The following is a 14,056-nucleotide window of genomic DNA, read 5'->3' as shown; positions in this document are numbered from 1 at the left end:
TATGGCTGATCGGTCTCTCACCCCATAGGACTAAATGGTTGGACTGAACTTTGTTTAACACTCTTCATTTCTTTAATACATTGGCTGTTTGTTTCCCCAAGGATCTGGCTGCTGCAGAAAGGGCGCGCAAACATGCTGATCTGGAGAAAGAGGAACTGGCTGAAGAACTTGCAAATGCTGCTTCTGGGAGGTAAGAATAGACAATTATTTTCAAGTGTACCAAAGCCTTGCTAAATACCTCTCAGTAGTCAATGTTTATGTCCTGAAAAGTGATCTGTAGCTCCAGCCTTGCCAACACGTACACATATGCTTAGCTACAAACATGTGGCTAATTTCATTAAAATCAATGGGTCTACTTATAAGTGATTCATAGATATGAAGGCCAGCAGGGAAGGGCAAGTGAGGTCTCTAGTAACGTAAATAAGATGGCAGCACAGGTAGACTCATTTCAAGAATACTTCCTGGTTCTCCATTAGTCTTCAGCATCTTCCAGTGTGTTGCAAGACCATGGTCAACTGCTCAAAATCAAAAACAACATGCTTTGCAAATTTAAACTTACAGGACTAGCCTCCAGGATGAGAAACGTCGCCTGGAAGCTAGAATCTCCCAACTGGAGGAAGAGCTAGAAGAGGAACAAGGTAATATGGAGGCAATGAGTGATCGCTTCAGGAAAGCGGTACAGCAGGTACAGTCCGTTCTAGTGTGTCTATAAGTAAGAGGGGTGTAGGGTGTATGTATGTGTGTGTCTGCCTGTACCCATTCAAGTGTGTGTTTGTTTTTGAACACACCTTCAGAGAGCTCCCAGAAAGAGACTAAGTTTTATATTAAATTGGTCTAACTCCCTTTTCCCAAGCCTAAGGTAACAGCTGTAGATTCTTAAAGTGCTCTTCCTAAATATTTCAGTCAGAGCAGCTGAATAACGAGTTGGTAACAGAGCGCACTGTGGCACAGAAGAATGAGAGTGCTCGGCAGCAACTGGAGAGGCAGAACAAAGAGCTGAAGTCTAAACTGCAGGAAATGGAAGGAGCTGTGAAGTCCAAGTTTAAGGCTACAATTGCTTCTCTGGAGGCCAAAATTGCTCAGCTTGAGGAGCAAGTGGAACAGGAATCCAGGTACTTGGACACTACAACTCATCCCTCACTGGTAAAGCCATCCTTTTATTTAGTGATTCTAATACAGGTAATCAGTTATTTTTGTCAAGGTCCAAATTTCTTGGTCGAGGTATAGTCAAAGTCCAGACTTCAGAGAATAAAATACAAAAACAACAACAACGGTAATAAGTAAATAAAAAGATTTCACTATCGGTTCAAAAGTGTCTGGCAGTCCGGGTTTGGCCCAGGGTCCACCTATTGACTACCCCTGTTTTAATACATGAAATACCAAAAAAACTAAAGGTTTTCCAGGAGTCTATTAGTGGCATTAAGGTTTGGTAAAGATTCTCACACACATGAGCAGTGTTTCTTTGGAAAATGACTGGTTCTTATCAAAAGCTTGCACAGGGCCAGCTTTGGGAAGAATTTATTATTGAAAAAATCTTCTAGAATTTAATGGAAAAAGTTTCCCCGCTGTAGAATTCTATGGGCTTGCCAAAAACCCTAGATGCAGCATCTTATTCTCTAGGTTTCTACAGAAACTACTCTGAAAACCTATTGGTTTACCCTCCTTTACATTCTATATTGGCTGTAGGACCATTTCATTAGTGCTAGTCCTGTTGTTTTGGGCCAGATCTTGACTCCACTGGCAGGACAGCAAGTTCTGCAAAGGTGTCTAGTTAGCATGGTACTCAGCTCCAAAGGAGTTCTCTGCCTGCTAGGGTGCATGGCTGTCCGGTTCTATTTACCTCCTCCCGTCCCTTCCCGGGGACGCATTACGGCCAGAGGGCTACCATCAGCTGAGAGTAGCACTTAAGCAGGGGGAGAGAGCAGAGTTTTGCAATTTGAGGACAAAGGGAAAGATTCCTTCTGTCTCAATGCAACCAGGACCAGACCATTTATTCTGGCTGGGGGCTGGACTTGGCCCTTTACACATGCTGATGCAAGTGGGTATCATTTCAGGCCTCATGTGCACATGCAGTAATTACCAACCTCCTTGCACCTCCAATGCAGAATAGCTGACTAGCTGCCAAACTGTGCTGGATTGTGGTCAGGGGCGTGAGTCTGCACTGGACTCTCAGCTGCATTTGCTTGTTGTGGGCACTGTTGGTGCCTGCATCAGGCCAGAGCTTCTACTTCTCTCACTGCAGCTGTTATCTCAGGGTACGTCTACACTACGGGACTATTCCGAATTTGCATAAACCGGTTTTGTAAAACAGATTGTATAAAATCGAGTGCGCGCGGCCACACTAAACACATTAAATCGGTGGTGTGCGTCCACGGTCCGAGGCTAGCATCGACTTCTGGAGCGTTGCACTGTGGGTAGCTATTCCGTAGCTATCCCATAGTTCCCGCAGCCTCCCCCGCCCCTTGGAATTTCCGGGTTGAGATCCCAGTGCCTGATGGGGCAAAAATCATTGTCATTGTCGCGAGTGGTTCTGGGTAAATGTCATCAGTTACTCCTTCCTCTGGGAAAGCAACAGCAGACAAGCATTTCGTGCCTTTTTTCCCTGGATTGCCCTGGCAGATGCCATAGCATGGCAACCATGGAGCCTGTTTTGCCTTTTGTGACTGTCACCGTATGTGTACTAGATGCCGCTGACAGAGGCGATTCAGCAGCGCTACACAGCAGCATGCTTTTGCTTTTGCATGACAGCAGAGATGGTTACCAGCCATACTGCACCATCTACCAATCCATAAATTGGTAAAAAGATGATCATGGCTACCAGTCGTTTTGCACCATTTGCTGCTGTCATAAGTGCCCCTGGCTGCTCTTAGCCAGGGGCGCAAAAGCCAAAATTGGGAATGACTCCCTGAGTCAATCCCTCCTTTTTGGTATCTAAAAATAGAATCAGTCCTGCCTAGAATATGGGCAAGTGTACTAGAGAACCACTGTATCAGAGAGCACAGCTGCTCTGTGTCAGATCCTGCAGAAATTATGAGCTGTATGCTATTCACAGGGGGTGCTCCTGCAACAACCCCACCTGTTGATTCCGTTCTTCCCCCAGCCTTCCTGGGCTACCGTAGCATTGTCCCCCCACTTGTGTGATGAAGTAATAAAGAATGCAGGAATAAGACACACTGACTTGTTAGTGAGAAATGAGTGGAAGGCAGCCTCCAGCTGCTATGATAGTCCAGACAGGACATTAAGGAGTGTGGAGGAGAGGAGCCCAGCATCCCTCTGCTAGTCTAGGGGCAATTGAATCTTTTTTTTACACATGAAGGGTGGGGGCTGACAGAGCTCAGCCCCCTGTTGCTATGATGACGATGGTTATCAGCCATACTGCACCATCTACCAGGAAAAATTAGGGCCAGGCGCCCTTGATCGACCTGACGGATGCTAGTCAGCATGGTTACCAGCCCTTTTGCACTGCCCCATGTGCCAATAGGCTGATGATGAGGACGGGTACCAGTCGTTTTGCACCATCAGCCACCCATGGCGGGGGGGGAGCAAGGATGTTGGTGTTCAGTGCTGCAGCATCACGTCTATCTGCAGCATTCAGTAAAGATAGGGTGACATGTAAAAGAGTCAAGAGAGGATTGTTTTCCCTTTCGATTCTGGGGGTGGGTGGGGGGGTGCGTAAATTGCCGAGCTATGCCCTGACCCACCGCGGACACTGTGTTTGACCCTAGAAGCATTTGGAGCTCAGCCAAGAATGCAAATGCTTTTCAGAGAGACTGCAGGAACTGTGGGATAGCTTGAGTCCTCCAGTCCATGAGCGTCCATTTGATTCCTTGGCTTTCCGTTATGCTTGTCACGCAGCAGTGCGCTGAGTCCCTGCTATGGCGTCTGTCTGGAGATTTTTTAAAAATGTTTTTTAATTCGTCTTCTGTAACGGAGCGCTGATAGAACAGATTTGCCTGCCCTTACAGCAATCACATCCGCATGGTCCATGCGGGAGCTCTTTCTTTATTTTGATTTTTAACTGCATCACCACACGTGCTGATCGGAGCTCCACGCTGGGCAAACAGGAAATATTCAAAAGTTCGCGGGGCTTTTCCTGTCTACCTGGCCACTGCATCCGAGTTCAGATTGCTGTCCAGAGCAGTCAGTGGTGCACTGTGGGATACCGCCCGGAGGCCAATACCATTGATCTGCGGCCACACTAACCCTAATCTGATATGGTAATACTGATATTAGCACTACTCCTCTCGTTAGGGAGGAGTACAGAAACCGGTTTAAAGAGCCCTTTATACCGATATAAAGGGCCTCTTAGTGTGGACGGGTGTGGCGTTAAATTGGTTTAATGCTCCTAAAACCGGTTTAAACGCATAGTGTAGACCAGGCCTCAGACACTAGTGTGATTCTGAGAACTGTAGATTATTTAAAGTAAATATTTGAGAATACTCAGCCCATTGTCAATTGCCTGTGATAAGAAGGCAGGCTGCTGTCTGTCTTAACATTCTCTTCTAACCCATTTAAATGGCAAAAGCCTGTACAGGTGAGGTGGTAAATGATTCCATTCCATGGCAGCAGGAGGCCTAAATCACAGTGGAAATGATGCATGAGCAAGGACAGGTCAAATGAGCCAACACAGCACCTCTCGTATGATACGAAGCCAAGCTCTGCAGTGGGAATAAATGGAGAAAGGAGAATGGATTGTGAATAGGCCAGCAGGGCTAGGGCCAGTTCCGTAGAATACACAAATCTGCTGGACCACAATCCTGCCTGGAGAAGACCTAAAGCTATCAGCTGGAGAAGAGCTGTGCTGAGCACTTGCTCCACACCTGTCACCTGGGAGGAGGGAAAGTGTCCTGTTCTTTCCCTCCAAAATGCTCTTGCAGTTCCCCATTTTTATTCACTTTCTGACTAAAGAAGCAGGGTTTGGCTGTAAGCGAAAAACTAGTAAATAACTAGTTAAAAAAAACAAAACAAAACTCCAACCATTAGAAATGTGGCAGATGGCTATACAAAGATACAAGGGTGGGCAAATGCTCCCTGCTTTCACATCTAGAAACACACACAGGACAGGGGTATAATGAGTTGACCATGGGAGAAGCTGCTGCTTCCTTCAGTTTTTATAGAAGTCAATAGCATTATTCTGAGGAAGGCTTTTAATATGAGGATCGCTCATGCTTGTTTTCAAAAGCCCTGTGCACCTAAGAGTCCTCCATTTTCCAGATCAGTCAGAGTCATGCTGTCATTTGCAGAGAGAAGCAGGTCACAGCCAAGACATTGCGCCAGAAGGACAAGAAGCTGAAAGAGGTCTTGCTGCAGGTTGAAGATGAAAGAAAGCAAGCAGAACAATACAAGGATCAGGTAATGCACCATGGGAATCCAGCAGGGGAGGAAAGGGCTGCTGTGAGTACCCAGGCTTGTGAGGCACCTCACCACTACCTGCCTCTAGCATGAAGTAGTCTTGTCTGTGCCCATTGTACCTCAGCTCCCTGACACCAGCTGCCTCTGGCCACACAAGCACTGCCTTCCCAGCCTCCACAGACCTCTATGCAAGCTAGTGCTAGGCAAATGCCAACCCAAGTCCTACCAGGTTTGGTTTCCCCAGAGGGACAGCATACTAGCTGTTGGATTCAAGTGAGGATCAGTTCCTAATAAGTACATCTTAGTGCTGTGAGGTTATCGTGAAGGCAAGCATAAGTTCTATTATCAAAGATTTAAAAGCTACTAAGGATAATAATGGAGATGTAAATGGGTACATATAGAACAAAAAGTATAATGCTTCCTAGAGTCTAAACTCATCTTTAACAGGCTAATTCCTGGTCTAAAGTAGTTTGCCTTTAGGTGAGAGTATCTCCACCCACACTGGCTGTGAGCCCTCTTTCATAAATGCAAAAAGCACTGCCCTTTTTGCTGCCTTGGTGAAGGATAAAGCAATGTCCTTTTGCATCCCTTATATCCTCCCAAATTGTTGATCCCCGGAGTCAAGATGATTCCTCCCACCCCCATCTTCCGACTTTATTCCCTGATGTGCTGAATTCATGTTGACTTTACATCCTCATATTGAGGTTGAATGCAAACAGGGTTTCCATTGTGTTGGCTTACAATGCTTAATGTACATGTGAACCAAGACAGAGGGGCAAATCTACATCCTTTGTCCTGCAAAAACCTGTTTGTCAACCTGCCCGGATTCAGACTTTATGTATATACTGGAAAATATTTTTTCATTCCGTACATACATTTCACAATGATATTAATGACCAATGTTATCCTGGCTTTCATTTAAGATCTCAATGACATTCTTTATAGACAAATACTATGAAAACTGTGTGCTAAGTGTAGCAACTTTGTCAGGCCTGATAGGAGTTGCTGTTATAGAACAATCAACCCTCTTCCAGTTGGCATTGAGAGGTTTTTAGGGTCGCGCCTGCTTTGCCTCAAAAGAGCCCAAGGCGGCGGGGAAGGCAGCTGGGCCTCGTTCTGGAAGCAGGCCTTTCAAAGGAAGGGTTTAGGCTGAGAGAGAGAGCAACACACTGCTTAGATCCCAGCCTGAAAGGGCCTCTGGTTGCTAGCCCTAGGGGGAAGAACTCTGTACTTTGGATTAATGAGACTGTTGGTGCAGTGTCTCCCAAAGAGTCAGGACAACTCTGGCATAGTACGCTGTGTTGTGCCTCATTGTGAATGCAAGTCAGCAGGACCCTCACAGGGGCTGCCAAATAGGACATTTGCCAGTGGAAGAGAAAACAGCTTTTTTTCGCTGTAAAGTCCTTAACAAGACTCATGCTTGACAGCAAGATTCTCTATCCTCCATACCAAGGCAATGACCAACTGCTAGGGCACTGGTCCTGCCAAACAGCCAACTAGAACAGCCTGACTGGGCAGTGGGTTATAACTTACTGGGTTCAGATGCCTGTCCCAACTGGCCTCCTATAGCTATCTGAGCTTTATACAGGGACCACTCTTCATCTCAGAACCTAACGTGCTAATTTCAGTTGAGACACATCAAATACATGCAGTCCAAAAGAGCAGAGCTAATCCTACTGGGATGTCACAATAGAGGCCACAGCAGCTACTTGCAGGTGTAGAGAGTCCGGAAAGTACATCAACGTGAATAAAGGGGTGCAGACGGAGGAATGTAAAACATTCTGATCTCTTTAAAGGAAACTCAAAACTCTACGCATTCCTCTTACTTCTCGCTCAGGCTGATAAGAGCACCGCCCGAGTAAAACAACTGAAAAGACAGCTGGAAGAGGCTGAGGAAGAGGCCCAGCGCATCAATGCAAATCGCAGGAAACTGCAGAGAGAGCTGGACGAAGCAGCTGAAAGTAATGAGGCCATGGGCCGGGAGATGGCTACACTGAAGAGCAAACTCAGGTAGGGTGGCTTTGTTTTTTTACTAGCTCTTCTCTGTCCACTAATGAGAGATTTAGAATTCTAAACTATAGCAGAATTTGAGGAAAGAAACTTGGTTAAGAAGAAACACCCTGTTGATGCTGGAGAGTTATGGGTTCCCCACATCCGCCCAATGATAAATCCACCCATAATAAAAATGCTACCCCTGGTTCAAAGACTTGAGATGAAGTCATGACCCCACCAAAGTCAATGGCAACACTCTTGACTTCAGTAGGGCCAGGATTTCACCCTTCAGGGGTGAGATGTTTCAAAAGCATTCAGCACTCTGCTCCCATTGAAGTTAATGATAAAACGCCTCTTGGCTACAATAGGAGCTGAGTTAGGCCAACAGTGACTGTTGAGACCCTTGATAGTGATATTAAGAACATATAAGAATGGCCATTCTGGGTGGTCCATCTAATCCAGCATCCTGGCTTCCTACAGGGGGCCAGTGCCAGGTGCTTCAGAGGGAAGGAACAAAACAGGGCAATTTATGGAGTGATCTGTCCCGTTGTTCAGTCCCAGCTTCTTGCAGTCAGGTTTAGAGACACCCAGACCATGGTGTTGCATCCCTGACCATCTTGGCTAGTAGCCATTGATGGTCCTACCTGCCATATTTATTATGTGCAGTACTAGTTAGCACTCTTGAAGCTAGTCACCTGTCCCTCCTCACCCAACACACACTGGAGAGATGACTAAAGTGATACTCCTGAAGTTCAGAGACTCGAAGTTCTGTAGGGAGTCAAAGGCCTTGTTGACACTTACAGCGCTGCAGCATGCAGCTTTGATGCTGTAGTGAAGACACCATCTATGCCAAGGGGAGAGCGTCTCCCATCAGTGTAGGTACTCCATCTCCCTGAGGCAGTAGCTATGGCCACAGGAGAAGCCCTCCTGTCAATATAGCACTGTCTACGCCAGGAGTTAGGTTGGTATAATTGTGTCACTCAGGGGGATGGATTTTCCACCACCCCCCCGAATGACATCATTATACCAACGTAAGTTTGTAGTGTAAACCAGGGCAAAGGCAAAGCACATGCACCCTGTGACACTTGCCCAAGTTGCCTCCGTTTCACACATTGACCAGTAGAGTTTCAGCTTCACTGTGTAACTGAGAAAAGTGTCAAACTAGCCACTTCCGTTTTCTCATTAAATAAAAGAAGCCAAATAATACAGTAGTCATGCAGCTCTATTAACACTCCTAAGCTTTAATACAGCTGTCAAGCCTGTGATGCCAGTGGCATGAACAAAGAGACCGATTGGTTAAAGGGAAACTGCTGCCCCTACAACATCTTCCTGTGTAAATTTAGCTCATGCTCTTTAATAAAAAAAATTAAACTATCTGCCTAATCAAATCCTTCCAGCTATTGTCCCAAGTGACTGCTAGATTTATGGGCAGTACATATTCATGATGCAGTCCAAGGCTCACTTCTACTCACCAGGGTTTTCAAGAATATGCTATAATGTACTTTGTTTAATTATTTGAAGGTAACTTACCTGAAAGTGATAATGACCATGTGCTTAGCATAACTGCTCGGGACTCTCTATCTCTGTTTCAGAGGGACACAGGAACCTTCGCAGTGACTAAGCAGGTATCATGCCTTCAACTTTGCAGCTAGCTTGTGGTGCACAAATTTCCATTTTCCTTTTGCCCAAGTAAATTTTATGTGAGATTTCTGCAAACTGTGAAGGCTTGGATATCTTGTCATCAATTTGTTGTACCAAAGGAGACAAATATTACAATAACTCTTTTCCATCAGCTGTTTGTCAGTTATTCATCTTTCTTACAGCTAGGTTGTGTTATGACATGGATTTGCAAACATTGCATTCTCACTTTTCTCATAAGCTCTGCTGACAGAAGACATACGAGTTGCTCTTTTTTTAATTTCTGCATGAAAATAGTCTTCCTTGCACTTTTTAAAGTCCCAATTAAACATGGAAGTTTTGCAAACAAAATATAGCTTTGATTAATTAAAACAGCTGAAAACATTAAAGGCACATCATGGATATGAACAGAGATGTTGCAGCATGTTAGAATTTCACAGTACTACCAATGCACATTTCATATGGTGAATTCTTTAATGTAATCAGTTGGTAAGACTATTTAATCTTACATGTGCTTTGGAAAAAAATTATTTGCATGAAGTCTGCCATACAAACAAAGCGATCTAATCATAGATTGAGGATAAGCTCCTGCCCTCCAAAGCACATCATCAATATATGCCTGTATTGAATAGCTACTATACATTCTTATAGAGCAGCTATTTGTATACATTATGAGGCATGCTTACATGTTCTGACATAGGATGGAGTCACTGCTGTTTAACGCATGGAAATACCCTACTGAAGTTGTATTGCTTTGATACTTTAAGCTAAACAGCATCTTACTTTACACCTGCAGAAGTGATGCTAAGAAAATAGCATTCTGTAATATTTGTGGATCTTCTCTTTTTAAAAATACGGGGCTTTGTTCTTATTACAAATATTTAAAGATGACATTTTGTCCTAGCAACTGCCTTTAAGTCAATTTAACATATTTGCATGTGATTAGTACAGGGCTATATAGTTTGTGGTTGGGGTATAGTAGTGCTTGTTCAAAGCTAGATTAAATGGAAAGTGAAATACAAACTAAATGAAGTGCTTTGCAAGGGTTTTTCCATCTTCCAGTACACATGGGGGCACTTTACCTCTGGGATAACATTTTCCCTTTCTCCCTTTGTCTACATACAACATTGCACCAGTTTATCTAATGGTGTGATTTAAAGTTGATTTTAGGTAAACCAGTACAGATGACTGCATGGACATTCTTAAATAAATATAAACCTGGCTTATAACCAAATTAGTTTAAGAAGCATGATTTAAGCTAAACTGAAATAAGCATTACATAGTGGTTTGTACCAATTTAACAACCTGGACTTCAGTTCCATTATTGCAATTTATATATGTAAACTAGGGCTCGGTCTATGGTGTGTTAGTGCAGTGGTTCTCAAACTTAGGCTGCCGCTTGTTCAGGGAAAGCCCCTGGCGGTCCGTGCCGGTTTGTTTACCTGCCACGTCCGCAGGTTCGGCTGATCATGGCTCCCACTGGCTGCGGTTCACCGCTCCAGGCCAATGGGGGCTGCAGGAAGGGTGGCCAGCACGTTCCTCGGCCCGTGCCACTTCCTTTCATATCTTAAACAATAGTAGTGAATCTTAAATGTTGCAGTTCAAGACAAATTGTATAGGAGAGAGAGAGCTGTTTGCCAAGTGTGTAACAGAGCAGAAATGGATGCCCTCCTCTGTTTTACATTGCATGTTATCAGTGTTATAACTAACTAGTTATAACTAACTATCAGTGTTATAACTAACTAGTTCTCAAACTAGGTTGTATTGGCCAGTTAATTGCTTGCTGTAGCTAACATTTTTACATGCTTACCCATTACCATAGATTGACTTTTGGGCTTGATTAGTGGCTTTGATGTAAGTGAAACTGACAGACTTTTGCTAGGACAAAAAGAAATCTGAAGTATTTCGGCATGATTGCTGTACCCCAACATGAGCAGTTGGAGGTTTAGCCTCACATTAGTCATCTTTGCACATTGTTCAGTGATCACGAATTTCCTTGCTTATATCTGAGCTCTCAAGCCTTTACAGAAGGTTTGCTTAACAATGGGAAAGTGACAGCAGCCACCATTTTACTAGCAATTTTACTGTCATGTTGAAGTAACACCACTGTGGCTGAGAAGCTGTTTTTACTTCTAAACTGCCACTTGCAGTGCCTCAAGTCTTCTCCTCTCTCTCTCTCCCCACTCCCTCTTATACTCTAGCCCCCCCCCAATGGAACTAAGATGGGAGGGGAAATTCTCCATGCTTGGTCTATGGCTGTGAGATTATGGAGGGTGGGGGAAAGGGGCAAGCTGGAAGAAAGTGCATTCAGTGAGCTTCTCTGTGAAAAGCACATCCCATTAATTTCATGAGAGGCATGGATGTAGTCCCTGGGGAGGAAGGTGTGCACTGCTCCCTGCTGAATGAGTGACACTCCACTCCTGTGCACAGTGGCAGAGTCCGTAAGGGTGTGCATGCAGGGAGTGGGAGCTTCACTGTTCTACACAAATCAATTTCCCCTCCCTACCTACAAAGCAAGCAGAGGGCAGCTCTTCATTCACTAGGATAGAAAAGATTTAACACTTGTGCACCTCTGCGGTGGGACGTGTGGCTACTGCAGAAAAGCAGCTGTAATCTTACAGTTCTAACACAATAAAGGCCTTCAATAATCTCTACTTGCAAGGGCATATTCATGCTCTGTTCAGAAATCCAGGGCAATCCCTCTGAATCTTCCCCTGGCAGCAAGGATGCAGATCCAGGTAACTGCATTTCCAGTCCCCTCCTTCACATACACACAAAACCACTCCTTTATGTGCAAAATGAGTGACTTAGTCTCTGTTTGGACTGGGCTTTTCAAAACAAGTGCAATAGCTACAGCAGGGCTATGATTTTGCACACACAATGTCAGAAAGCCAGTTACAGTCCCATGTTACACAGACTCACGAGTCCCACCCTGCCATAGACACCAATACAAAGTACCAACAAGGGCTACAGAAAGTTGCCTTGAAGCCATAACTTCCCTGACTTCTTTGCATTTACGATCCTCAGTCCCACCGATGCAGTTACTGGGCTTTGTACACTTAGTCCAGTCTTAATTTGTAGAGAGTTTAAATAAACTAAAGCCTGTTTTCTTACTGCAGGAGGGGAAATGAGCCAGCATCTTTTGCCCCCTCCCGTAGATCTGGAGGCAGAAGAATAATTGAAAATGCAGAAGGTTCAGAAGAGGAAGCTGATTCAAGAGATGGAGATTTCAATGGAACAAAAGCCAGTGAATAAACACGCTCGCAAATTACACTGCAGCAAGGGGGAAGAGAAGACAATATTTAGCACTGCATAAGGCAACTTAGTTCCAATGCCACACCCACCCACTCTGATGGCAATGATAAGAGCACAGCTGCCTTCTCTCCAATGTATAAATGGAAGTTTTAGGTGTCGCAAATACTTATTTTATCAAAAAGGGTATTTTGAAAAGGTTTACATTGAGTAATTCACCTTGAGAACCTAGTCAGAAATGCAAATTTGAGCGAGTCAATTTAAATCCCAATGGACGTAGACATGCAGTTATGCTACAGAAAGAGCCATTGGCCAGCTAATCCTTTCCTAATCCAGCCGACACTTCCCTTTGTCTTACTATTCAATTAATACAGTATAGGCATTTTCTTTTCCTGGATGCTACACCCTGATGCACTGGTCACAAAATGAAAGTGCCGTCTTCAGTCACTTTTCAAAAATAAAGTATCATTTGTTCAAATGAAGTCAAACTGTTATTGTTTTATACGCACTTCAGACACAAACACTAAATAAGAGGTTATAAAGCATTACATTTCAGTATTCTCTAAGTAGCAGTTGGGTGCAATCTGATATACTGAGAAGGAACTTCAGCTGCTATTGACCTTGTTAGTATTCACATACCTTTTTGAAGAAAAAAAAAAGTCATTTTGTACGTAAAATTCAACATTTAATTCTTTATATTCTTTAGCACAGAGGTTCTCAAACTGTGGTCCATGGACCAGTGGTCCGCAAGCTCCATTCAGGTGGTCCGCGGATAGTTCCCTCTAAGGTGCGTACCTGGGCAGTCGCACACGAGAAACAGAAGGGTCACCCACCTAATTAGTGGAGCTGCACAGGTGTGGCTCCACTAATTAGGTGCCCGGATCCTGGAGAAGATGCATATGTAAAGTGAGGTGGTGGCCTTGGGGGAAAATAGAGGGTAGGTGGGAGGGGGCAGTGGGGTAAGAAGAGGTGGGGGGGAAATTTGGGACGTGCAGAGCTTTGGCTGCTGAGGAGAGACACCCCTCCTTCCCAGCCTCAGCTCTGGCTGCTGTGGTGGGGGAGAGAGGGCACATCCATCGCATTAGAAAGGTAAGACTATTGATATTAAAATATGACTTGTGTGCTTTTATTTGTACAACAAAAAAAGTTTATTTTTTTTTATATAGTGCTTTTATCTAAAGTGCTTTACTGACGAATTGGCCCTCCACACACGGGACAGGGGGAAGCGATAGCTCAGTGGTTTGAGTATTGGCCTTCTAAACCCAGGGTTGTGAGTTCAATCCTTGAGGGGGCCATTTAGGGATCTGGGGCAAAAATCTGTCTGGGGATTAGTCCCACTTTGAGCAGGGGGTTAGACTAGATGACCTGCATTTGGAAGTCCTGGGTTCAAGCCCTTGTTCTACATGTCCTGTGTGACACTGAGCAAGGTCAGAAGGTTTATCTGCACTTGGAAATTTACCAGAATACTGTATTCAGTATAAGACCCCCTGGGGACATTTATTCCAGAATAAGAGTGCCACACAGGGAGTTATTCCAGAATAGATACTTTGGTAAATTTTCAAGTGTAAATAATGCCATTTGCCTCTCTGTGCTTCTGTCCCCCATTTGTAAAACAGGGATAATAGTACTGCCTCACCTCATAGGGGCGTTGAGGATAAATACATTAAAGGCAGAGGCCCTCAGGGACAGATTTTTAAAGACATTTAGGCTCCTAAAGATGTGGATAGGCATCTACAGGGGTTTTCAAAAGTGCTTATCTCTATGCTTATCTGCATCTTTAAATTCCTAATCTGTCCCTCAGCTACTACAGTAATGGGGGGCC

At 44.5% G+C, this 14,056-nt stretch overlaps 1 protein-coding gene across 2 annotated transcripts in view; it reads left to right on the top strand.

Moving 5' to 3' along the window:
* Positions 1-12,716, top strand: part of MYH11 (myosin heavy chain 11) — a 108,185-nt gene extending 95,469 nt beyond the window's left edge. Inside the window, exons 36-42 of one of the 2 annotated variants that reach the window (XM_044979170.1) lie at positions 102-190; positions 562-685; positions 904-1,112; positions 5,244-5,352; positions 7,190-7,362; positions 8,937-8,969; positions 12,102-12,236. In XM_044979170.1, coding sequence (XP_044835105.1) covers positions 102-190; positions 562-685; positions 904-1,112; positions 5,244-5,352; positions 7,190-7,362; positions 8,937-8,961 — 729 coding nt within the window. In that variant the 3' untranslated portion in view covers positions 8,962-8,969; positions 12,102-12,236. Of the gene's footprint in view, positions 1-101; positions 191-561; positions 686-903; positions 1,113-5,243; positions 5,353-7,189; positions 7,363-8,936; positions 8,970-12,101 lie in introns of both variants that reach the window. The other variant, XM_044979169.1, reaches the window with a different exon arrangement.
* Positions 12,717-14,056: the final 1,340 nt, after the last annotated feature.

This window comes from Mauremys mutica, chromosome 11 (assembly GCF_020497125.1).
Source record: "Mauremys mutica isolate MM-2020 ecotype Southern chromosome 11, ASM2049712v1, whole genome shotgun sequence".
Lineage (NCBI taxonomy): Eukaryota > Metazoa > Chordata > Testudines > Geoemydidae > Mauremys > Mauremys mutica.
This window is presented reverse-complemented; position numbering and strand designations above follow the sequence as displayed.